General features: G+C 41.5%; 1 protein-coding gene across 11 annotated transcripts in view; it reads right to left on the minus strand.

The window, feature by feature from the left end:
- Positions 1 to 27,720, minus strand: part of NEDD4L (NEDD4 like E3 ubiquitin protein ligase) — a 198,622-nt gene that overhangs the window by 77,621 nt on the left and 93,281 nt on the right. Inside the window, exon 1 of one of the 11 annotated variants that reach the window (XM_064438495.1) lies at positions 23,094 to 27,218. The exons of 5 other annotated variants lie outside the window; for them this stretch is intronic. In XM_064438495.1, coding sequence (XP_064294565.1) covers positions 23,094 to 24,269 — 1,176 coding nt within the window. In that variant the 5' untranslated portion in view covers positions 24,270 to 27,218. Of the gene's footprint in view, positions 1 to 23,093; positions 27,219 to 27,720 lie in introns of those variants that run through there. 5 more of the 11 variants (XM_064438500.1, XM_064438501.1, XM_064438497.1 and 2 more) reach the window with 5 other exon arrangements.

The raw sequence follows: 27,720 nt of genomic DNA on the forward strand, positions 1-27,720 counted from the left end.
CCTGGACTTAAGACGTGACAAAGTAGTAACTAAAAGCAAGAAGAGGAAGAGTTAACACTAAAATTACGAGATTAGAAATAATTAGAACTAATTATAGTTTATCACTACTGGAATTAATTATTGTAACTTTTCTTTAAAAGGCGGCATTTTAAATTGTGTTCCAAATACTGACAAAATAGATAGACCTTCATAAATCTAAACTTAGCGCTCTGAAAAGCACAACCAACATGGAGCAGCAGTTACATCAGTCCTTAGTAAGTGCTTTCGTATTTGGAAAGGCATTGCACTGTAAAATGTTTTTCTCATTACCAATGCTGCCTTCACAGGGCGCTCTTTCAATAGCAAATCAGAGACACCTCGATTACAGCCTCTCCAAACACTGAGATTCCTCATTAGCATCCCCTCCAGATTTCACAAATCCGACCACCTTATCTGTGTTAAGTATGAATTCACAACAAAGGCACTATTAGCACCTTGTATCTTAAACAACTCCACACCTTGCTCTTCTCTTTCCCGTACGCTTCAAACCTGCATCATTTGACTTCAGGCCAGACAGAGAAGGCAGAGGCGTAAAATGGGCTAAAATCTTTTTTAGGGAGCGCCTGCAGCACGTACAATTTGACTGCATCTTTTTCAGCACATACAAAAACTTTTCCTTCCCCCTTGCTGCACTCTGAAGGAGACACTCAGCATCGCTTTGCACCACGGCACAGAGCATGCCAGGAGCCAGCTTCTGGTAACGCCGGCCAGCCCATCGCACTCACACCCACCCCTGGCGCTTAACACGCGTGCTCTGCTTTCTTTCTAACGGCTCCCAAAGCCACCCCTCAGCCAGAACGCAGCAGGACCAGGAGGCAGCCTCTCCACCGCGCGGGGCAGGGCGCGGGGCAGGAAGTGCAGCGAGGGACCAAACCCCAAGGTACAGATGTTGATACGGGAAGGGCACGGATCTGGCCTTGCGCCTAGTTCTGTCACGTATGGGGGTCTCAGCTGAGGGGTACTGACTGACACACTACTGACACGCTACGTCCTACAAAGAAAGAGATACTAACTTCCTCAGTACAGTAAGGATGCAACTAGAAAATTTAACTCCTAAATAAATACCGCAAACTTTGTGTTTCTGTAGAGCAAGCTTATGATCCCGAAGGCCTGCGATCACCCCTGTGCTAAGGCACGTGCCCAAAACACTCAGGCGTGTCTTTTTCTGCTGACCAAAACCAGATCCTTGATCACAAGGATCACCAAACGCCTGACCTCTAGGTCGTTGAAGTTTGGTAAAATTACTTTCATTCTGAATTTCTGATTTCTTTTTTTAACGCCTGATCCTACACGTTGTTCATGACGTTCACGATAACAGTACCTTTAATAAGCCCATTTCCTAAGTAATAACAGGTGACTGGACAGCATACATGACTTATTGAGTTGCTTCTCTCAGCTTCCTTAAGTATGTGAATACTGTCCTCCATTTTTCAACCAATATATCTGAATGCTGGACTTATAATTTTTTATCTATTTTTTCATTATTTCTTTCTGTGACATAAAACATTCACGTTTTTTACAAAAAACTAAAGACGTTTCAGTAATTCCTTCTAGAAAGCAAAATATTTTAGAAAAAATATTTTACATTGTAAGAAAGTTTTTTTGTTGAAGGTATAATATTTGTTTTCACTTCGTATTTTGTATTTTTAATTCATTTTTACAAATAGCTCTGCTGATAGAGGCTCTACATGAAATTTTGATTTGGGGACAAAATTTACTACCGAACAGTAATATAAAGTTATTAAAACAGTAATATAAAGTGTTTGTGTTCAACTGTAATGCACACAATTTAACCACAGAATAAACCAGTATAAACTATGGTGGTAGTGTTTTTTCCTATTCCAAATCTCCAAGTGAAGGCAGAGGAAAATACAAAGACTGGTTTTATTTCCTAAACAATTATCTTCTGTTATTCATTTGTACAGAAATAAATAAATACTTACTGTTCCTCTAACAGCCTTCACAGAAACTTAATACACAGACAGTGCCAGTTGTATTTCAATTTCCATAATACTTTCTTCCTCAACGCAAAGTCAAGCCTGTTGTGGGGACACATCAATGTGAACGACGGCCTCCAGCTGGGGGCTAGGTTTATTGAAATGTCAATTTACAATACTTTGAAACAACTTGGAAAGAGTAAACAGGGTACATCAGGTATATTATTAGACTCCAGTAGATTTCCATGAATTATTCTGTATGTATTAATGATACCCGACAGAATACTGCTGCACATCAGAACAAATTCATTCTCATTCTACCAGATCTACCCCATGTTAAGACTGTCACTTTACGACTTAACTACTGCAAACCCTCTGGTATCGTTTCCATCCATTAAGGACAGTTAATGATGCGACAATTCTTCGGAACTGCAGAATGCAGAAATGCACAACTGCTTCCCAGGGTATCACATACACTTGTGCATGTTTGCTCAAAACTAATGATCTTTGACACGATAAAAACGTGTAACACGCAGACAGAGGCCCTTCATGGATCAAACTAGGAATAAAAGATATCACGTTTAAGTTGCAATTTCAGAGATGAGGCAGTAGTACTCCGACACTGCCACAGCCAAGTGAAAAAAGTCTGTTTCCTGACACGACAACCACAACTAGATCCTTATTTAAACAGATTAGGCAAGGCGCAGTACACAAACATAAATTACTTAAATTCTAAAATATTTCTCTCGCATTGCCACTGCTTATTTAAACATGGTAAAAAACATCAGGCACCTATGCCACGATCTGATGTGCTCCTGACACCTAACATCCAAAAACCTCTGCACAATGCCAGCAAAAAGACAGCAAGATAAAGATTGATTCCATTCATTATAATAAAACAGCTTCCTATTTAGATCCCTATTATAATTAAAGGTATGACACACAGCAGTGCCAGAAACAGACTTCTATTTCCTCGCTCTAACATGGGCCAGAGCTATAAAAGGCTGTATCTGCGATGGACAACGAGTGAATACCTGCTATTATTAGTATTCCTGCATTATGAACTGCCTCTGAAAAGACGAGAATTCATTTTTCTTCAGATATCGAACAGACCAAGTGGGGAACAAATAAAGGAATAGACTTGGCAGGAGGAAGGAGTTGATGCCTGAGAGATCCTTAAAACAGGCTGAGTCACGAGATAATCTGGAATATGGTACCAACTATATTCTTGTGATGTGAATCAACAGTGAACAGTATCAATGTGCGTAAGTGAAAGAATAGGTGTAAAGTCTAGGACAAATTAAACATGTTAGGACAGTTTCTGTCCCTTGTTCCTTAAGAAATGAAGGAATTATTGGCAAAAAAAAAAATCTCAGAAAAAAAATTAAATAATAGTCTTATGAAGTTTCATTATAACTCTTCAAGAACGAACAGCGAGGCACGGAAATGGACTACAGATTCAAGTGAGCACCACGTAGCTCCAAAATATTCAAAATACTGTGCATGAGCTGATTTCACTTGCATCCCAAGAGTTGAAATCATGCTAGTGACAAATTAAAATGAACAGGTAAAGCTGTAAGTTTATGGCTTCTCATTAAAATTAGGATCGGGAATCACCACACAGAAGGAGCCATTCCTGGAATCATAATGCTGGCAGAGTTGTATGTTCTTGATGACAGAAACCCATCTGTAACTGCAAAACGGAAGACAAAAATATGGCAAAAATTGGAGCCCTTACCAGTAAGTTCCTGCAGCCTTATTTGTGTATCGATTTGAAGTCGCTTCTACTGGTTTTTGTTTTGTTTATACCCTTCTCCATCCCTGAAGGAAATGCCTGTGTACGTTTCTCAGGGCAAAATGTGAAGTACTCACCAACAAGAGTACAGCTGGACAGCCACAGCTGTATTATGATTCCATTCATTCTAATAAAACGGCTTCCACACTCAACCTGCTAGTGACACTCAGCTGTAATTTTTCTTTCAACCAAAGTTTCCATGGTTGAAAAAAGAGGGGACAAATGTCTCTCCCTCTTTCAGCATTAGAAGAAGCCACTCATGCAGAAGGAACAATAAGAACTGTAAGCTGGTGGGACAATTCTGTACAATAATCTGCTCTATGGCATAACAGAAAAACCCGACCTCTCCAATCTACACCAATAATTTCAGCACACGATGCTAAAGAGCATCCCCATAACAGTCAGCTGCAGTAAGGGGAGTAGCACAGAACTAACGAAATCTCTAGACCAGTTCAGACTGGTCAGACTCTAGACCAGTTCATCTATTCAAAATCACCAGATTGCACGTAAAGGTATCACTTTTTCATAGGTAATTAGCAAAACCGTGTAACAACATAAGCCATTCTTGACCTGCTTATGGTACACTGGCTTTGTCACATTTATGAAAAGGGCAGCACTGCACGAGCAGTGTTCCAAAGAGCTCTTGCTGAAACCCCCTTTTTTCTTGGCAGTTACATGAAGTAACTTCAAGTTACATGAAGTACAACCTCGTATACATCTCTAACTTAATTTATGACTGTATTTTAACCAAGGTATCTCTATATTTTAGCATTAGGACATGATGCTATAAACCCACTTTGTAGAAATCAAATATTTTTCATTTCACTGTGACGTAAAAGCATTGCAAGCACTCAAAATTTCAGAGCTGTCCGTGAGCTGGAGGGCAGTCAACAGCACACACCCTAGGCATCGTTACTGGCTCCTATAGCGCTTAACATCTTAATTAGCACCGTGGATAATGGGACAGAACGCACCCTAAGCACATCCGCAGATGACGCAAAACTAGGAGGAGCGGCTGGCAGACCAGGTGGCTGTTCAGAGGAACGCGGACAGGCTGGAGGAGTAGGCAGAGAGGAATCTCGTGAAGTTCAGCATGGGGAAATGCCAGGTCCTGACCTGGGGAGGAATAACCCCATTCCCAGGAAAGGCTGGGGGCCGGGCAGCTGGAAAGCTGCCCCGCAGAGGAGGACCTGGGGGTCCTGGCAGACACCAGGCTGGCCGTGGGCCGGCCACGCGCCCTCATGGCAAAGGTGGCCAACAGCCTCCCTGGCTGCATGGCAGAGCCCTGCCAGCAGGTCACGCGAGGGGATCCCTCCCCTCTGCTCAGAGTCCTCAAGCCCTCCTTACCCGAGTTGCAGAGTCAGAAAATAATGGAAGAAAGTCACAGTCTCTTTAGATGTCAGGTTTGGAAAACATTGCTCTTGAAAACAGGAATGAAGTATTTGTTTTGTGAAGTACGTAGAGTACAGGCAGCACTCCAGCAAATGGGATGTAACAGAAATGCATGTACATCTCCCAGCAGCTGAGGAATTACTAAATTTCCAAAAGCATACTACCTGGACTTAGAGGCCTCTCCGAGAACAGTTTACTGACCTGTGCTTGAAATTCTTGGGTGTTTCAAGATAGGAAGAATCGAACATTGAGGAAGGTATCTTAGCAATCTACCATTATCCTTTCCATTTATACTCTAATGGCTCTAAAAATTTTTACCAGGTGCCTCAATACTTTTTGCCCCCAGAGTTGAATGCCTGCTGTTTTTATAAAATTAAATATGTATTGCCACTGGCACGGGGAATAGAGCCAAAAGCATTTTTCATACTGTGAATATGTTCGAGACTGTGCAGAAGGATTGATTCACTGTCCGTCATAGCTAATATAGCAAGCTTTATTCAATTCTCTGTGTATAAAAAGGTACAGAATTTAGAAAAAAATGATATTCGAAGTTGAAAAATTTTAGATGAGAGGCTAACTTGGTAAAGTCAACAAAATGAAGCCAGGTTTACAACAGGAGGACTGTTCCAAGGAAGAGAGGCTGGTGTCTCTCCAAACAGCTGCACTTTATTGCTTGGAACTTTCACAGAGGCCCCAAAATTCTTCATTTGCTCAGACTCATATTTATCATTGCTCTTGCCTGGGAGAGGGCAGACCCTGGGCAGGATGCACAGAAGCACACTACAGCACACAGTATTTGTGAACTGACACACAACCTACCCACAGCTACTTGTACCATACAACTACTAATATAGGTGGGGTAAGACCTTGAACTGCCAAGTTTATACAGTATAAAAATGACGATAAATTAATGCAGTGTGGGACACAGGAAACACCAACCACCTTTTCTGAGACCATGCGAAGAAAATGACTGAACAGTTACGACACTTCGCAAATACTTGCAAAACACAGTTAAATGCAAAGTATCAGATCCCATCATCGTGGGATCTGATGCAGTCCCATTAAGGGTCAGAGAAATGCATTTTTTCTTTCAGAAGTACGGACTGGCAAAGGTCTAAAAGACTGAGAACCTAGGTCAAGCTTCACTCTAGCTGACTTGGACCTCCAGCACAGAAGGGCAGCTGCCTCCAGCTCCCTATGCCAGTGAAGAGACGCACTTCAGTCCCATCAACAGATTTTGAGGTCTGCTCAGACCTCTAAGGATGACGGACAAAAGCCTCCGGTAACTGCGCTTCTCAGTCAGCCAGGTGCTTCAGCCTAGCTGCCATCAATGCACCTTGCACTCACAACACGGGACTTCTGTGATCTTCCCCACTGCAGTGCTTGTTTTATTTAAACTCACTCCGTGTGCATTAGCAAACATATATTTTACTTCCTTTCAGAATTACTCACTACCAAGTACTGATGCTCACACAGCTCACCTTCAAAAACCAGTAATTCACAAAACCACAGCGAATGCATTTCTGAAGTGAAGTGTGGCTGGGAATGTTTCTGCTCATACTGGTAAGCAAGTGAGGTAGGCTTGGGGAACTCTGCTATGGTGTACAATATTAAGCAGATTAAAAAGAGGATAATTAGCTGGCAAATTGTTCATTAATATTGCCTTGTGTTGCAGACACTGCGAACCATTCAAACAACACAGAGCTTTTATTGTCTCTTCTACCATTTCTTCTTTTCTCCTCCTCACTAATCTACTTATCCCACCTTTGTCTTTTGCTCAAAGAGATGTCCTACTTTTTTTGTTTCTTCTCAGCAGCAGCAGTTCAGCCCTTTATTCAGACTTCTGGATTTCACTATACATCTGTCATGAGCAATTTGTCTATATATGTGCTTCTTGGCAGAAAGCAATTAAGAAATATAACCCTCAGAAAAGCCAAGTACTGTTAGAGTATAAATGCTCTAGTGTGCTGGGGGATTTATATTCCCTATAAAGCTATTTCAATGCCTATAATATATCCTGGAGAACTGCAGCAACTGAGATCTGAAAGATGCAAGAGCTCAAGATGCACAATGTATGCAATCCTTGCAACCGTGCTCAATGATTAGCAACAGGATAGCAAAAAAAAGTTAAAAATAGACATCACCTTCTCTTAAAACATTAACTTCTACCTTAAAACATTAACTTCTGCTTCCTAAAGAAAACGGCTGGAAAGTACAACAGCAATCTTCTCCTATGTTGTCTTGACCATACAGTAAGATTTGACAGGGGGAAATCATGGAGGGGTTTAGAGCCTGTTGGAATGCAGCTGCCTTTGAAAAATGTTAAGACTCTGACCTCTATGGGAATTGAACATGGACAAAAACTGAAGAAATCCAGAAGTCATACTTTCTTTCTCTTAAAATCAGTCAAAAATGAAATTGATATTTTAATACTGAGCTCAGAAAGCAGAGGGATTAGCGGGGCAGCACTTCCATACAGCGTAATGTAAATACATATTCTGCATACACACGCATGAGCAAGCGAAACAGTGTACTTCATAAATTTTCTAACAATTGATTCTTCTCTCTGCAGCTCTTCTTCCACAATTTCTGGTCAAATTTACTGGCTTTCTCCAGTACTTAAAGAACAATCATATTTTCAGTCATCCATCAGGCACACATGTATTCCTTTACTACCGAATAGTATTCCTGAATTCGTCTTCCTCGATATGTACACTACTACTAGTTTCAAAGTAGCAGTAAAACATAACAAAACACGACTCAAGGCAGAATAAAAGTCCCAATTTTCCCTTCAGTAGACAGACTAGTTTCTGCTATTTCATACTCTCCTTAAACATGCTATACACTTGGGCATAAGCCACTATAAACAGTTCAAGGCAGTCTGAAAGACCAGCAATCCCCACAGTGCTTTGAAATTCACTGTAACTTGACCACATAACACAACGTGCTCAAATGACCAGAGACAGTTTTTGAAAGCCACTAAATGTTTACCTGACCCCTTGTGAACTCTTAATAAAATACTTGGCTGTATGGGCAGACGAACAACAACTAACATTTATACAAGCTACAATTCCCACTGAGGGCAGATCAGTTATGTCCGGCTACCAGAATTACAGCTCCTTCACCTCAAAGCTGGATTCTCACTTTGTCTGGAGAAGCTGAAGGCGCATCTTTATCGGCAACATTCTGGAAAGCTACAATTGAGGTCAGCCTCAGTAAAAATGTCAGATCAAGCCTTTGTTTCAAAATTACATGCTAGAGCTCCCAGCAGCACTTTGAAAATTCTGTTCCTCCTAAATGATGTGTGAGTGCCCTATAAATTGCCAGGGATGAAAGGGAGCAGAAGTCACATTAAGCACCTTCTCCAAGTATTCAGTTATATTACATTAGGACCCATCAACATGTTTATCTTGGACCATGATGCAGGACTTTAGGTATGCGGCTGATGGAAGAATCGTAGACTGATGTTAAACAAAAGAGAACAGTGACAAAGAAAAAAGAAGACGTGAATGTATCAGGAGGCAGGGAAATGAGATAGCAGTAACAGAATCAGGGAAGGCATGCTGACGCTTATTCAGAGAAAATTTTCCAAAGGTACTAAGTACGTTCTTTCAACCACCTGACCCAAGTAGCACTCATGTTCAAGAAGGCATTACACTTGGCAATCTTTGACATAATATTTTCACTTTAATGATTTGCCTAATGTTACTGGAAAAAACCAAGATGCATTGCAGGAATCCTAAATGCCAAGTTTGTCTGACACAAGAATGCATTAAACCTGTTACTTACTAGGACACTGAGGAGAAACATGGCTACGCACCGACCAAAGAGAAACGGAAAACCACTCTATGTTGAGGCTATTGAAATGCTCCGTAGCGGACAGGTAACTTGTCGTCTTGATCTCTTTAAATGAATGGCCATTTATGCCAACACATGTTCAACCACTTTTTTTCTTGCTGAGACAAAGAACATTGAGATGTCCTAAATTTTAAAGCTTAGAAGTAACACATTTGTTTGTAACAGAAACGATAGCCAAGAGTATGTTGGCTTACTGGTCTTTCACGTTTCCAGTTCTGAAGCAGACATGCCCATGCTTGCCTACAAGAACTTGTTCAGGAGCCCCTTTTCAAATGGGATTATACTTTGCATAGAGGAAGAATGCAGTGCCTTAGTTTACACTTTGGACTCTTTGATGAATTATGCTATTACTAGACTATTCCTCAGAAGTGACCTTTTGGAGAGTTCAAAAGCTGGTACAAGAAAAGTCCCTCCAAACAATCTATATTCTTACCCATGTCATATCTTATGACAGAAAACAAAAACCGTAGTGGTTTTAACTATTTCATTTGGTCAATTATTTTTTTTTCCTCCAATATAACTTGTTTCTGATGGAATTTAGGAAGTTATGAAAATTCAACTCAGAATAATGTGTAATTTTGTTTAATTCTTCAAGAAAAGGGTAGGTACTAGTTCATGTAGATCAGTCAATAATATTTTCTGCAAGGTCTTTATGGTAGGTAATTATTAATTTAAATTTCAGCCAGTAAAAAAAATCAGTAGGGTAACTGCTTTATTTTTCACCCTGACAGATCATATTAGAACATGGGAAAAAAAACCTTGAAAAGTTGTGCACATTTTTAAAAAATCTGTGACCAATCTATTTTTTTTGTATCCTGAAATTCTGCACAAGAGATGATGTTTATATATTTAGAATTTGATTACAACAAAAAGCAGGAAGGCCAGAGCTCCAGAAATATTTGGTGCAAATGTTTGGTCAAAATGCTAATCCCCATAAAATTCAGGAACATAACAAAAGGCAAGAAAGAGTCCTCTCCAAGTCCAAACTCACAGAAAGTCAATCGAAGGAGACAGCATTTGCCATGGAAGGGAACAGAACACAAGGAAAACACACACATCAGCTCCATGGAGAATGGAGCTGGCGCTGCAAACGGACGACTCCGAATTCTTTTCCCCCTTCTCTCCCCGCATCTGTTTTGGCTGGCACCCGACACAAGAAATCAACTGATGTCACCTGCCCAGTCCAGCACGGCTGTAACTCGCCGCTCAAGACAAAAACAAACCCGAAAAGCAGGCAGACAGCTCAGCAGGTCGGGGACAGGAGAGGCAGCTCATGCAGAACTGCTGCCTGAAACGGCACAGCATAAACTCGCCAGTGAACGATCTCTCCCCCCGCAGACCCCCAGCTCTGGCTCTTCAGCGAACGCCATCAGGGCAGCGCGTGGTGGGTCCCAGAACAAATAAATCAATAACAAATGCTGATCGTAACAGACGTAAAAAAACCCCAAGTAATTTGAAGTCACGCGCGGGGAAGCGGTCACACGCGAGCTCCCAGAGACTAAGCGTGTTTTGCAAACAGTGCTCTCAGACTCGGGACTTCCTACAGGAAAGGAAGGCGTTGTTCTCCGGCATAACGCTTTCCAACAGAGACACGCGTGTTGCGTACCCCACAGTTAGAAAGTTATCGGCCTGCTCTGTTCCACGTGCTCTTAGCTTTATGATAGAGGAACTATTTAAGGTAAGATTAGACTCCATAGCCCCAAATAAGTAATAAATTAGATGTGTGTTGTAGTAACACCCGGGTTTTAGTGCCAGGAAAAATTAGGCAGGATTAATAAATTTCAAAGATATCAGGTCCTCCTGTGGGATAAAGATGCATCTATTTAATGGAAAATTAAGACATTCTACATGTTTACGGACAGCTACACTCTGCAAAGTACGGCAGTTAGTTAATTGTACCAAATTAATAGTATTTACAAGTTGATATAGAGAGAGCAACCAAATTCTCTACAGAAACCCTTCTCCACCCCCTTATTTCATTTCTCCTAAGTTAACAGAAAACTAAATATCAAAAACCCAGCACAATGCAATGCTAATTCCCTAAGATAAAACCACATCCAGGTTTACTGTGGGGATGGCAACAGTAAGACACAGCTTTATTTTCAGTTCTCTCATTAAATAAGAAGCAGGTATAGTTCGCTTTCACTTAAGATGTTTGCGTTAGGGCAGATGTTGCAAGGCCAAAAAGATGTTAAAAAATGGTGATGTCAGACAAAACCAAATCTATTAAGACCAGTTTCCCACGTCTGAACAGTTACTGACAGGTTTGCTCATACTCAGCTAGTGTATCATTACCCACAAAGCCCACATCTGCAAAGAACATAAAATTGTATTTCACTTGCTCAGTTAAGATCAAACATTTTAACACAGTAAATTAAAAACATGTAATAGATCTCAAATAACGTAACCACAAATCAATTGATTTCTGAAAACCCCTTTGGTTTTGGCTTTAAGCATCAAATTGTAGCTGCTTTTTTTGCATTTCATACTTAACACATTACTAAAAACTTCCAGAAGTTGCTAGCATACAGCCTCACTTCAAAGAATCGGTAATAATTTGAAAATGGAAATACAATTGATTTCCTTATGAAGTTTTTATTCCCAGAATTGACTCACAAAACCGTATTTAGGCCCTGGATTACATCACAACTGATAATTAATTATGTTTCAAACTCTACTTCCATTATAATTCCTAATACTCCTCATTTTACATGTTCATTTTTAGTGCTGTACGTGTGACTGCACACAACTGACTGGAGACCAAAAAGAGCAGCAATGTCAGAAACAAAGAGCGAGACTGACTATTTAATGGACATATGTTAAGGGATGGAAGTAATCACAGGGTTGGCGTCAGATTTGTTTTCTAAAATTCAGAATCAGAAGATTAATCTTGAAATAAAATGTGTATCTTTGAGGTGCTTCCCAAACCATAGTGCCATAACACTGTTCATCCTGGGATCAGGAGAAAATCGTCAACACATTTCTGAATGTAAATCAATAAAACAAGAAAATATTAAGAACATTAATACCTCACTGTCAAGGAAACAGCAGATTCGGCCTTTTCAGAGGTGCATCGGCCTGAGCAACACCAGGAAAATGCAGACACATTTGCACGTCTGCCTCAAAACAGTTTTTGCTCCCTGATGGTTGCTATGCAAATAGAAGCAGCGTTTTACTGAGAGCACAGATTGTCCTTTCAGATGAACAACCGTCTTCAGCACATTTTCTTCATGCGGTAGCATTCATTTACTGAATGTTTCCCACAGAGAAGTATGTTCAGAGAAAGCTCAGTTTACAGTTCAGAGTGGGGTTTTTTTCCCCTTTTTTCCCCAGAGCTGAATGATAATTCTATCTAGCGTAGGAGACAAAGCAGACAATCTGCAGTAGGCTGCCAATATATGAACAACCCAAAATAATTTTTTACTTTAAAATATCAGAGAATTTAAGATTTGCCCAATGATTCAGAAAGACTGGTAATTGCAGAAGCTGACAGACATAATCCTGAGGACTGGAGGACCTGCTGCCACTTTTGAGGATGTTGGAAATTTCTGCATGCTCATCTGTCACTAGAGAACAGACTGAAAACATGGTAAACTGAGACCTACGGACTTGTTGCTGAGCAAAAAAATCCTGCAGCGTAGCTGTGCTGGCTGGCAAGCTTTCCTAACGGCAACCAGGCAATTCTGTGCTTTGAAGGTGTATTGTATCAGCTAAGCTTGCATCTCTCCCAAATTGTCCCTCTCCCCTCATCCTGTTTAAAAGGATTATTTGTTTGCTGCTGTGCCTCGCGCAGGACTTTGGCTGGAACCGCCGCACTGCGATTACGGTTTGGGGTTTTGTCCCACGCACTGGCAGATACGTGTGCGGACAGTACCGACAGCGAAAACGCCCTCTGAGCAGCCAGTCTGAGCGGCTTCCATTTACCTTGGAGGCGCCTGTAAGCCGAAGCCCTAGGCATTGCTACGGCTAAATGTAAGAACAGGGTTGTACAAGGAAGTTCACGAGGGCAGCTTCGATCGCACTGAGGTCAATGGCAGAATTCCTAACAACTTCAGACTGGTCAAGATTTACCCACATACCTTCAAATCATACAAACCAGCCAAAATCTAATACCGCTGCCTGGAGCTTTGACACATGTGCATGACAAACACAAAAGTGAGCGGGACCTCCTAGAAGATCAGGCACAGACACCTTTTCTGTCTTCACTAAACAGTTTACAGAGGGTACGATCAGCTCTTTACAGGAGGCAATTCCTGCCCCTCTTTTCCACCCAGCTCATTCGCATTTATATATTGGGTAGGTTTCACCCCAGCCTGCAGGGAACAGAAGCCTGTTCTCTGACTCACTCGCAGCGCGGCCGAAAGCGAGTCACACGGCAGCACAGAGCTCCCGATTGCGGAAAGGACGTTTCCCAAGCCTGGAAGTGAATCGGGAAAGCTGATAATGTCACAAGTACTGTAAACTATATAAATAAATAAAATCCCCCAGAGCTACTCCGTAGCTTGATTGGTGTGCCTTGTAGCACACATCTCCTTGTAGCACACATCTCCTGCAATCCTCTATCTACAATGTCAAATATTACAAAAAATTACCACGCGTCTGTCTAGGGCTTGAAACCTTTATTACGGATGACTGAATTCTGGGAAGCTGAATGTGAGTAAACACACTGCTACATAACTGCAGGCTGCATCACCAAACACCCCGCACTCATTTCCCAACAAGTATAGTTCACTTGTGTTTATAATAATTCAGTGTGCTGGCAAGCACCCTCTGATAGAGTTTCTAAAAATAATGAAGTGTTAGTAATACAGCAGCTACAGCAGCCTCCACTTTCAAATCTTTGCAGAGAGTGCAAGACTCTGTGAGAGTTGAAGGAGATTCTGCTCAACTTTTTAACATTAAAGTTTCGTTCCACTTTCAGGGAATTTGAAGCAAATAAATGTCTTGTGGTAATATGATTCTGTGAATATAAAACCACATCTGAAGCAGATTTCAAATAACTAAATGGGTAGCATATTTGTAATTTAAAGTCTTTACAACACTTAAGTACTAAAAGATAAATGTATTACTGCTAAAGTGCGCTAAACTCAAATTAGAGGAGTTTTTCGCTATCCTGGATGATATGCGCAAAATGTAATGGACATCATTCTTAGCTGTGATAGTAATGCTTTACATTTTATTTAGCAACATAAAAATATTTTAAATAACTGTCATTTAACATAATCCCTCAAATAGTATTGCTATTTCCACATCTTGATATGCTGTGGGTTTTATTTACAGGATGTGGAGTTGAATTAATTTTAAAAGCAGCAAAACTTTTTCCTTTTAAATTACAGACTGTTTTAAACACCCTCTTGAGGTAAAACTTAGGCTGTAACTTTCTAAAGAAGGATTACTATCAGCCTCCAATGTCTTGTTTGAAAGGATTTTCACCCTTGGATGAATACCTTCCTTTTTAAAGTAGCTTGCTTTTGATAATAAAAGCATTTAAAATACCATACTCCAGAGCTTTATGCTTGTGCGTGTGTCCAGCAATCTGTTGAATACTAACGCAAATGCTGAATAAGGAGGCTGCTGTTGCCTTATTCATTATAAACAGTGATTATATAATATTATTTGCCGCTAAAAAAACCCCAGCTCTTTACATAGTAAGATTAAGAATAGGAGACTTCAACAAGTAACTGAAAAGGCCAGTCAGGTCATATACATTTATAGCTGAATCTCTCTTTTACTGAAGATAAAAATCCCACCTTATAACAAAATTTATATTCTCCAATTCTTTTCTAGAATACATAAAATACAGCCTGGAAATGCTAGTCACCCAGGAGGTTATTCTTTTCAATTCAGGATGAAAGGGAAGACAAAGCTGTCTACCAAAGCAACTGAAAACTCCGAACTCACACCACAGGGCCCAGTGCAGTATGCCTGTCATTTGCACAACTCTTCTAATCAGAAGCAAGTTTTCCTTTTGCCTTTCACTCCCGACACACCGCACCCCCCTCGCCCCACGGCTCGAGAAGTCAGCACCTGAAAGACCTGGAAACCAGAATGGTGTTTGGCAATGATAATGCCTGGGCCTTTAACTCTAGAATTCGCTTTTCCCACATATGTAAGGCACAGCCCAGCCTTTTGCTAGGTTTATAATACCTTTGCTCTATTTAAACCCTCTGATAAATTTTTTCCTTTTTTTTTTTAATTCATTTTTTCTGAAGACAGAAACCTGCATGGTCATATTGCTGATTTTATTAATGTATTTTTCTGTATGTAATTGCTGACTTTTGGAAGCTACCAATGCCATCCTGTTAGAAGGAAAACCAGACGCAAGCATCAGATTTTAGATTAATGTATGTAGTAATACATTTTACAATGAGATTTAATCTGGAAACCAAATCAACAGGATTGGATTTAGAATAGCTTTTTGAACTGGAACAGTCACAGAGCACGAGCACGCGTGTTCCTCAGTTCTTCATTACTTGACAGCTTTTCTCAAATAGGAGAACATCTAAATAGTACAAAAAACAATCAAGGCTCTATATCTGGTTTATTATCTGTAATTTTCTGTGGCTAGAGCTGTACCAGAGCTGCTCTGGCTGGCATCTTCAGCGTTAAGACTGTATCAGCGTTTCCATTATAAACTGAGGGCCTTATAAACTCAGCTTTAAAGAGATCACTGTGTACTGAATACGATTTTTCCATGCGGGAGCAAACACTTTATTACTGCTATTTAAAAAAGTGATGTTATTTCCAGCTCTTCTGCTCAAAGTTTTAGTCTGGTTTCTTTACAGAGAAATACCAACAGATACAGCTTGCAGGGAGAAAAACGCCTAACGATGAAGCCTAATAAAATCCAGAATGGTTTCCCGGGGAACTTTGAGAATGTGTAGGGACAGGGTAAAGACAGCGCTGCCAACTCTTGACTCTGAAAACCTGACTAAAAATTACATACAGATTTCTTGATTCTGCAAGCTACTTGCACATCACCTGCACTGTGCTATTTGTCCTCCGCTCACGTAAAAACAAAGAAACAAAAAGATAAGAGAACCCCCCAACCCAGCCTGCTCCTTGGTACTTCCCTTTTCGTGAAGCTGGCTTCTGCTCTGCACATGTCTCAACACGGAGGTCTGTCCCATCCAGGACGGGAAGATCTTTCGAGGACAGATGTGCCAGCTGATGGAAAAAGCTAATAAAGAAGGGTGCCAGATGATTTCTGGAGGGGAGAAAAAGGGGGGTGGGGTGCGTGTGTAGGGATTACACATGAAGGAAAGGCCCGAAGTGGGCTCTGACCTACAGCAGATCCCTGAACAGGGAAGGGTGAGAAGGACGGCAATCTGCAGGCACAGTCTGCTGTGGTCAGGGAGATACCTTCCCTTCCGTGCAACCCAGAGGCAGGTCTCTTAGGAGAGAGGAGGGAATGAGAACTGATTTTGCCCTTGACAGAAAACCTAAAAAGACTTGAGGGATGGAATTCATCGCCTCTACCTGCAGATGTCAACAAAGTCCTCGTCTGCACAGGACAGAGGCTTTCCGGATAATCGTCTGCGCTCCTTGCATAGCAAGTGGAGAGACAGAAAATTCATAGCGCTCTTCATTTGAGCTATTTTAAACATCTAGCTAAGGGCAACATGAATTATGCTCTAGAAATGCCTATTAGAGTCCAGACAGCAATCCCTGAAGTAGGTCTCCAAACTTAGACATGTGCAGTATAAAAGATAAAATCGTGTAGCACCAGTCCCGTGTAGCACTGGAAGAGAAAGCAGCCTTTTAAAGGTGCAGATCCCTTTCCATGCGTTCGTCTACTAATGCCCGTGTGCAGGTGAGCTGTACTGATTCAGCTTTTCTTAGAGAGCCTTGGGAAGAAACACCTGCTTCTGACACACGGCTTCTGCCTGTTTTAGAAGACCTCTAAATTTTCAAGAACATGCTCCTGGTATAACGAAGGCTAGAAAACAAACTTGTCTTTTCTTGTTTCATACCATTTAAAATGCTGTACCGCCCTCAGTAGTTGCCTCTGGAAGGGAAGACGCAGGAACGGTTCTGCCTGGCTCAGCTACCAGCATCACGCGCTCAACGCCAGACGCGTGAATGCAGCCAGTGTTCACCTGCACGGGAGATGGCCACCGCGACGGATCGACAGGAGGAAAGCCTCCAATGCTGAACGTGGTGTCACTCCGCAAGTGCGATCTCAGTGGAGTGATGCTGGTTCTAATATCATCCCCATGGAAGCAGGCTAGGCAGATAGTTATATCTACGTTCCTTAGGAACAGGATTCATCCCATTTTGGTCTATTAATTCTTTGCAGTTCTCAGACATTTAGACTTGGTTCAGAAATTATAAGAGAAGCAATTAAACCTCTTTTCCAATTCAGAAGGACCACCATTTCCCATACCAACTCAAGTCCTAAAAATGTGTTAGTGTGGGGGCTAGTTAAAGATGATAAACGATGTTAAAATTAAGTGCTGAAGTCAAGGGCAGCCTGGTGAATGACCACAGAAAAGGGCAAGAGCAGCAACACTAAAAGAGAAAATTAAGATCTCTCTCTGTGGACTGCATTAACTAACCTGACACAAATAAACTCTTGCAATGGTCATTTGAATCGGGGGCAGGGGGGATCCCTTTTCATTTTATTTAATCTTAAAAGGTTTCCATCAGTTTTTTCTTGTGCTGATCAGCAATACATAAACCGCTTGGTGTCTCAGTACCATCTCAGGAAAGAGGCTTTCAGACTTTGCCGTAGTTTACACTGAAACACTGAAAGATTTTTTTTTTCTTAATCAAATGGATCAGTTTATGTACAAAAGAAAAAAAAAATCCAGAAAATGCAACCCAGAAGTGCATTTCATGCTAACCAAAATACATCTCTTGTTTTGCAAATCACGCAGGTAAAAACACAGAACGACGGTATTCCTCCGCTGCCCTTTTTAATTGTCATACAATGGTACGTGCCTTAGAAATTAAGGCTGAGCCCAGGGCAAGCACAGACAATCGCTACTTGTCCATGAGAGCAAGGTCAGGTCGCAGGATGGAATTGCTAGTTAAGAAATTCTTCTTTTCCAACCCACTATATCCAAGACAGACTAGAAGTCTGAAACAAATGGATAAGGAAAGTAAATAGTAAGGTAGGAATATGGCCTAAAGATGTGGCCAACGGAAGCTCCTCTACAAATTCATCATCCTCAAAGGACTGCAATGACGTTTATTTCACTTTGTTTTGCTTCTTGCAGTGAAGGCTTAGCTAGCCAACGGTGATTCAAATGTTTCTTCCTTGAATACCACTGTGCACAGAACACCACCTCCAGCTAAGGGAGCAGTGATCCACAATGCTGGGAGTGGTAACTCACGAGCGATGATATAGAGAAATATAGACACGACCACGGAGTAGCACTAGAGCAGACACTTGCTATTGAAAACTATGTAATTTGTCCACAGAATATATATTCAAGCTAGAAAAACCACGATGATTTTCATCCCTTAACCAGCCCTATTTTTTATTTAAATGTATAACATCTTTTCCAATGTGTAAAATGGAATAAAAGTCTATTTCCCTCATTTGAATTTTTCCCCCCCAGCCATTTAAAAAAAAAAAAAACATTCCAAGGCTTCCATATCATAGACTATGAATGTCTTGGAGCATGGTGTGTCAAGAGCTTTTGATGAAAAATTACATAATAGTAAACGCCAATCTATAAGGCAACTTAATTGGCATTCTTTCCCTCTTATTTGATAATGTATGATATACTATGTCATGATCACATCCCTTTTCTGACAAAATGCTGTCCATATATACAGCTGATGGGTCAGCTATATATACTTTCCTGCATGGAGAATTTGTATGCATTTCTGAACATAAGTTCCTATCTATCTGATATTAATTCACAATCCAACTAAGGTACAAATATTGTAGAAGGGTTTCGCTGTGTATGGAAGGTCTATAGAAGTCCTGAATTCTTTAGATGGACATTTTAATCCTGGACAGAGCAGAAACGTGCATCTTCTACATACAGTTTAACATTAGATATTATTTTAGTAACACTGTTGACACCAGAAAATTTTCACCAGCAGTTCCCCTAAATCTATCAGCAACCTCACTGACCTGCTTTCTGTTAGGTCAAACCCACAAATAAAGAATCCCCAATATGATTAAGCAGACTTGACTCATAGCTCTCCCAGCTGGATATGAAAGGGGACAGTTTGAGGTTTGAAATTTGCCTAGTAGCAGCAGTTCTCTGAGTGGATTGCTATCTATTCTTTGCAAAGTTTCGCCCTCTTCGAAACCTATTCCGAATCACAGGAGGTCACTAAGGTCAGAAGGGGTTATTAGCAACCTTTTTAGGCTGAACAGGTGTCACAGAAACTGAGAAAAATAGTGAGTGGAACGAAAGAACTAAGGGGAGCATTCATCCCCTCTAGAAAAAAAATAACTGTTAAAATCCATTGTGCTGTATCTCATAATATAATAATGCATTAAAATACATTATTATATGGTTCTGAATAAGCCTTAAGATTTTTTCTCATCTGTGTTGCAGTCATGTAATTATCAGTTGCTAATGACTAGTTTTGTAGGAGGATTCTAGCAAACAGCTCTGCCTTTCTCCGACACAGCTTTATTAACAAGAGTTGGCTCTGCTCTAGGTGATAAAAATCAGCCCTGATCAGAGAGCTCACCACTGACACATCTGAAGTCCGCTGCCTCAGTGATATGCAGAGGTCTCCCATGAAAGCAATTCCACTAGAACAGTGGAACTGGTGTCCCTTTCTCCCCCAGAATTCAGGGTATCGACAGAAGGTGAAGTTTTGAACGACCTACCGCAAAGGGCAGGGAAGGCAGGGAAGTGGATGTTACAGCCGCTGGGAGAGGCAGCAGCAGAGCAGCAGCAGGTCCTTAATGCCATCGAGACCCGCATTTTTCAGATGAACTTTCTGACCACTCCCCATAGAGCCCCTGTGAAAGCCACCGTGTGCCCTGCACGTGTTCACCCGTCCCTCCTTCCACTTTCACAGACAGGAAATTTTGCCGACGACAGCGTCTCAGCTAGCGTTCAGGCAACCGATCGGTGGTTTGCCGCACGGCGCCGGGCTGAAGGAGGCACGCATCTTAGCTGCCATGTGCAAGTCTTCTGGGCGCTCTGCAACGCAGAATTCTGGCCCTTTGTGGCTGCTGAACTGCGTTTGTCCTTGCTTGCTCTTTTTGGTTTACGTGCCCCAGCCCCAGCTGACATCTTAGGAGTATAAGTAGATGCTCTGTACTTTCCACCAATATTTATTATAAAATTATTTCTAAAAAAGGAAAATAAAAGCTGAGTTGTGAGAAACGCAGACTTGCGGAGGCAAGACTTGCCATTTCTCTTTGTTGAATAAATATCATTCAAAACTACTACTACAACATTTTCTTAGGGCACTTTGTATTTTTATCACAACAAAGATGCCTTTGTCAGGTCTATAAAACAGTTGTCCAATACATGAGATTTTTGAAGTGTTTCCCACAAATACAGCTATGCACTCACAGACCCCAAATTATGAACAATGCGAGGAGTTGTTATATGCCACAGTGCACATACACGCTTAGCAGTAGCCTATTGCATTACATATAAAATATCACAGTAGTGAAAAAGAATTTGTAACAAGGCTCGCAAATAAAATTTTTCCCAATTGGACATAGGCTTATACTTTACTTAATATTTTATAATGACTTGTAATGAAATACATCCTGCTTGCCCAAAAACACTTCTGTCTAAAACAGAAGATATTTGAAAGGTCATAAACACTTGGTAGCAGTAGGACTGCAGACGCCCGCTTGAATGTTTTCACTCAAGATAAATAAGGCTGTAGCAGCTGCTGCTCACAGCCCCAGGCCCATGCCCTATATCAATCAAATACACACAAACTTGCTTAACTGGAAGAGTCTAGAATTTTTTTTTTTTTTTAAAATGCAAACTATAAAACATGGTAACTTTTCCCCTCAGCTTAATAGAACAAATATTTCAGGCACACCCTTACTTAGCATCATAGGTCTTCCAAACAAACTTCTGTGGGATAGATTAAAAATGACACCTTGCTGAAGAATGTTTTATATGTAGACAAAATAAAGCAAAACTTTCACCAAAATGCTTTCATTCCCCACACGTCCTATGGCATCTTGCCTAGCCAATCACCCCTACCCACAATATTTCTGGGCTTACTACAAATATGAGAAAACGCCACTAAAAAGTTTTAAGTTTCAATTAATTCTTTATTTTTGAAACTTTTTTGCACTAAAGAATGCCAGTACAATTTGGACTGAGCGCCTCTGTGCCTGCCATGCTTCATGGCTGACTAAATTGATTTCACATGGTAACTAAAACTAAGAGCACATAGGAACAAATTTCATAATTCTCCTCTGGAAACACTGAAGTATGTCTTTGGTATGTGAATCATTACTGCAGCGAGGATCAAAGAAGTGACTCTGGGGGGTAGATCCTTCAGGAGACTGAGAACTACTGCAGAAACACTGGGGCACATTTCTGCGAGTTGCACGGATCTGTAAACCTCTGATGCTTTTGTATTAGGTTTGGCATACTATAGCTACTTATAGAATTGGTTACGGTGGTTCTCCATGAACAGCTAGTGTTGGAAAGGAACAAGGGATACGCAATAGGAAAGGGAAAAACCAAAATCAGACATACTACTTTTTTCCCCATTTCATTTTTAGTATGAGATTTAGATTCATTTTAGTATGAGAACACTTAACATACTGTACTGCATACACGGAATTCAAATAAAGAAGAAAAATTGGTGGGGTTTCTGCATTCCAGAATTTCCTGCTGAAATGTTCTCAGGCTGGTAGGAGAGATACTATACACCACTTAACAAAATTGCTAGTTTGTAGGGACTGAAGTGAAACCTGTACTGGTGAGGGACTTTTCTTTTTAAATTATTATTTAAAAATAAAACCTTAGGGATACTTTGTGGTTTTCTACTCAGAATGTCTACTGAAGAGCTGAAAAGGTTATACTGGAATTAACTTGGAGACTATCAGCTTTTTCACAGGAAAGCTGCAGAGTCATCATATGGCCTTGCTGCAGCAAGCAGCTGTCTTTCTGTGCTGCATTTCACTGAACGAAAGCGCAGGAGAACGAGAGCACACAAGCAACGAAGACCAAAATCTCTTCTAGTGAATCTGTTTTCACAGCTGGAGACAGAGCGCTTACCATTCTATATACAGCATCACCGAGCTTAGGAACTCAAGTGGGCAGTGTTAAATTGCACAGTAAAGCAATTTAAGCAAATGACTAATCTAAATCCTTAAGTCTCATTCCTACTTTGGTCTTTTAAAAAGTGACTTAAAACCACAAAACATCGATCCTCTCCCACTGTAACAAAGAAAAACCAGAATATGAATTTTGTTGTCTTAAAGCAAAATCAAGGCAAACACAAACAACAAGACAGTTTACTAAGTTGTGCCAAGCTACTTGTACGGTTGTTTGATCAGGACCCATGGCACACAGAAAATGGGACGTGTTTTTAATTTCCAGAAGGCCAAAAAAAAAAAGAAATAAATTTTTATAAGGAAGATTTTTTCCTAACTTCTTGGTACCTTATCTGCTAAGTCAATATTTTGATTGGAATTATCATAAGATTTCTATAGCCTTAGTTACTATTGCATTACAATAGACATTTTGAAACTGTGTAGAAGTACACATGTATGCACATCATACTTAGAAGGTGTCGAAGTATTTGTTTTTAAAAACAGGGTGTACAAAGAATTCTTCATGCAGCAAGGTCTCAGCCAACTAAATTAACATGAACGCTTAATTTGCCATTTGAATGTTCTGAATTTTAAAAATCTTTCCAGCTGACGTAACACTGAATTAAGAAACATGTGTGACATTAGGATCTCAAAATACTACACTGGATGTAATCATAACTTAGAGCAAAGTTACGTTAGATTAGAAATAGAGATGATTCGTGGCTTGCTCCAGAGAAATGCAGAACATTCTAGCACTAACAATGGAAGTGCTTCTGTTGCCTCAAGTCTAGAAGCCTTTGTACGGCAATTTGGTATTTTACTAGCATAGCATACTCAGCATCATACTTACTGCGGTGCTGGCTGTTGTAGGACCAGGGGTGCCACAACCATCTTTACCAACAACCTGACTTTGTTCTTCAGGACCACGGGTGACAAGAATTCTGAAGTGCTGCTGCCTCGTGTTTTGATCTGGTCTGATTTTAAACAAGCATCCCTGCCCTTGAGGAATCCGCTCTACTGAATTGCTCCTAGATATTTCTGACCCACTCCTGCCATTTCCATGCAGTTCTGAATTTAATCCATCGCCTGTGGGACTAGGTTCTTCTCTTGGTGGCTGGACAGGGTAGGAAGTACTTCTTTCCAGCCGTATCCGGGGATACCTGACCAATCTGTCCCCTTTTGTTCCAGTAAAACCAAAGTTATATTCGCCTCCCGCACCTGAACCGCCTGTCTGCGGTTGCTGTAACTGTAGAACAAAGAACTTTTTCCCTGAATTTGCCGACATATCTGGCACGTGTTGCAAAGACCAACGTCGGGGTTCAGGCGTGGGAGCATTACTTTGAGCCTCAGTACCAAAGGGTACTAGAGTAACCTGAGGCATGTCTGCACTTGAAGCCCGATGCTGAATCCTCACACCACTTATGTTTAAACCTGAAGCTGCTTCATTTGCTTCATCTTCTTGGGTAGCTGATGAAGCATCCTCGCTCTGGTTACTAGAGGGAATAGTACGAAATATTCTACGATTACAGCAAACAGTTCCATTAATCTGTCGCCCTAAGTCTTCCGTCAGCCTGGGTGGAGAATTCTCAGGAGTCACCTCTGGACTGCTTGGAGAAGAGGAACGGTTTTTAACAGGGGATGCAAAATGCTCCCTGAAGTCTGAGAATTTACAAGGAAGCGTCTCCTCAGGAGATTCCAGGGCTGCGCACTCGTCCGCGCAGCCGTTCGCAGCCTTGCGCTGAAGGGAGATCTGCATTGACGAGCTTCTCGTTGGACGCACATCAATACTGTTCAGCAGCTGGGGAATAAACATGGATGTACTCCTTTTTAAGGAGCCCACTTCTTGCAAATCGCCGCCACCACCATAATCCGCTCCGTGTCGGGAGAAAGCGTGAGGACTGTTTCTTCTTGGCAAAGTGTGGAATGCCATGAAAAAGTCATCTTCTCTCTCCCGGTCGAGGATCTCTGATTCGGGGGCTGTGTTGCTTCGCCCAGAGCCAAAATGAAACCGCAGCCGATGGGCCATGGTTTTACAGAGAGAAGAAAAGGAGAGGGAGAACAGCAACAATTCAGGCACTGCCAGAAGTTAAAAACCAAAGACATAAACTCCAAGAAAAAGTGTCCCATCTGCCAAACTGTTAGCACTGCAGCCCTGATAGCGACAGATAGCAGAAATAGCCCAAGTGGCAAGCAGCATTCCAGGCATGATTGGGTAAGAGCAATCAGCGCTCCTACACACTGTGACATAGGGTAGGAGGGTGGGAGTCACGTGGCCCGCTTCCCCCTCTCCAATGTGTGCTAGTGGGGGGGTCTGGGGTATTTTTTGGGGGGTTTGGTTTTTGTTTTTTGTTTTTTTTTAATGCCAGCAAGAGCCTGAAACAGCACCTTCACAGCTGCTCCTTTTCCATCAGAGAGGAGCGGCCCCAGCGGGAGAGCTCTCACAGCTGACTAAGGCAGCGAACACACTCGGCACTGCTATAAATCTAAACCACATCATATTCACCAGGCACATTTGTATAAAGAGCACACACAAAAACTTAACTACAACAAACCCGCTTCGATTTAGTGTTAAAAGTTTAAGTCAACTCCACACGCAACTGAGAAAAATTATTTCAAGCTTAACATTTGGGTGTGTGTTACAGCATTAGGCTATCATGGCAGAACATGAATAAATATAGCACGGTTATGCTTTCAATTTTAACTGCGCTCATAACATGATTAAGCAACAAACTTCTTGCCTTTAAAAAGCCACAACTTCTACATTGTCCCTACGAACGCAACAAAACCTACACTACCCTGGCGCAGTCCCTTTCAATAATTAAAAATTACAACAAACAAAGCAATCGTACATATGGCAAAGATTTCTCACACAATAAAACCAGCAGAAATGTGCAAGATGGCAGGAGACAAAGTTCTTTTTCAGTTTTACCAGGCAGTAAAGACGAGTGAAAACCGGAGGCGGGTGTTGCATGTCGTTTTGTACCGATTTGTCTTAAACACCGTACAGAAACTCTGCCCATTGCTGGCCAGCCTCCAGTGAGAAAGTTAGCAATATTACCACGAGTGTGACTGCCAGCACGGAATACAGTTACGCGCTCCGAGAGCCAAAAGACCTCAGAAGAAGAACAGACAGACAGGATACACCAAAACCTAAAACAAACCCCCTAAATGAGCTTGATTACAACGCAGAAACTCAGTGGTCTGAGGATACTCACATCCGAAGTGTGCTCACAACAGCACTTGTTAGCCATACCAGAAAAGAAACCCTGTTTAGCAAGAAGCGTAGCTCCATTTCAGTACATGGGCATTTGTTCCCTAGGAGAACTTAAAAGCATACGTTTTGTCAACAGCCCTAAAAATCTGTACGTGGGGGGTCAACACTCTATCCAGACATTTAAACCTCTGCTTGCAAGCAGCTTGTTTTCAAAAGACAGAGAATGACCAATCACAAGAGAAATGGAAGCCTAGACCGATAAAACTGCCAACAGACAGCACAATCCCCTATTGTTTTAAGTGGACTATGAGCCAACATGATGAAAAACATGAATAGCTTCTACACAGTAACAGTACTGTAGATTGCCTTATGGAAGCACAGGTGCTGGTATTATTTTATCTTATTTTTCAGATAGATAAAACACATTATCCAAGGACACAGGCTCTCTTTGCACTGAAGATGAAGCTTGCATCATACATTCTCTATTTTGACTGGGGGATAGGAAGGAAAGGGGGTACTGCAAAGACAGAAAGTGCTTTGATAGTTTGGGAACGCGAAGAAGAAACAAAGTTCTTGCAGTGAAACCCATGCAAGTATTGACAGTGAGTATGTCAGAGTAAAGCCAAAATAATCAGTTCAATGCCTCCTCATTCTGTAAACATAACCTGATGGAAATCTGCTGCTCTAAAAGCCCCAAGATACTTGCTTTGCCAGCAGCTGAGAACACCTTCCAAAAGGAAAGCAGGGGCTCCTAAACCACAGGTCGCTGCGTTTGCAGGGTGGTTGCGAGGCCAAGGGCAGACTGGAGGAACAAACAGAAAACTGTTCAACAATGAAGTACCACCAAAACTGCCAGTATAAGGCCAGTACTGCATACAGGAACTTAAAAATCTTAAGCAATATGTCTGAAACGAGGATATCAAAACTGTCATTTCTCAGCTGTCACCACATATAGAATTTTATCCCGAACCACCACACCATTACTGTCCACAGGAACATCCCCGTGCATGCCGCTGCCCGCTGCGGGCCAGAGCGAAGCCTCTTCCACACGCTGCTCGGTCCTCCACGCCAACGCAAACGTATTCCAACATGCAAGCCACAGAGTAACGTCAGCACAGCCCTGAGGCCGGGCTTACATACTCTGCCTCGCAGTTACGGTTACAGGATTTCTGCTTCGGCATTGTCTCCATCGGCTGCCAATGGAAGAGGACCTTAAAGCAGGGAAGAACTGACCGATGGTCTCCTTTAAGCTCAAAACGTACAGGACAGTTTTAATAGTGCAAGTGGTCATTATGATTATTGTATGTCAATAAATATGCTCACAGTCAGCCCACTCTAAATACATACTGTCACGCATCTACTGATTTACTGCCTCCTAAAGGAGGATTTAATCATTTGGCTGTGAGTCCTTTTTTTCCCCAGAAGATTACAGTTTATGTTTTTCTTTGCTCTACATTTAACAGGAAGAGAGAGGAAAGGAATATATTTTTTTAAGACAGATGTTTCCCTACTGGGGTTTTTTTTGGATAAAAGGATCTTCACAACACTGGTCCTAATCTTCACAAAGCAAACAAGTTTAGTAGAGATTGTACTGCACCCAACCAAGAATATGTAATACTTGTTCTCATAAAGAGATGGTGTTAAAATTTTCAAAAGGCAAAAAACCCCAAGAAAGTCATTCGCCCAGTATGCCACTGCACTGGCATACTTAACCTCCTATGTTCAGAATGACAGTGTCACTTATTCCATGTATAGCTGTGAGAAAACCTTTTCTACTTAATCATACTTCATCATAATTCACAGTGAGGGTGGTGAGGCGCTGTCACAGGCTGCCTGGAGAAGCTGTGGATGCCCCATCCCTGGGGTGTTCAAGGCCAGGTTGGACGGGGCTCTGAGAACCTGGTCAGTGGAAGGTGGCCCTGCCCGTGGCAGGGGGTTGGAAATAGATGATATTAAGGTCCCTTCCAACCCAAACCACTCTGATTCTATGATAACAAAGGAAGAAGCAGTAAGATGTTGGAAGACTTCTCTAGAAGAGCTACTTCATCAGACAAATTAAGTTCAAGACTAAAAATACTAACAATGCGCTGGGCATTACAAGGCAGAGAACCAACAGTGCAACAGAGCATTATTTTGCCATTACCTTAAACCTCCATACGCCCACACCTTGAGTACAAGGTGAAGCTCTGGTGACCACATCCCAGAAAAGGATGCAGAAGTACTAAAAGCTACAGGAAAGAGACACTACAATGATCAGAAGATG

The sequence above is a fragment of the Phalacrocorax carbo genome, chromosome Z (assembly GCF_963921805.1).
Source record: "Phalacrocorax carbo chromosome Z, bPhaCar2.1, whole genome shotgun sequence".
NCBI lineage: Eukaryota > Metazoa > Chordata > Aves > Suliformes > Phalacrocoracidae > Phalacrocorax > Phalacrocorax carbo.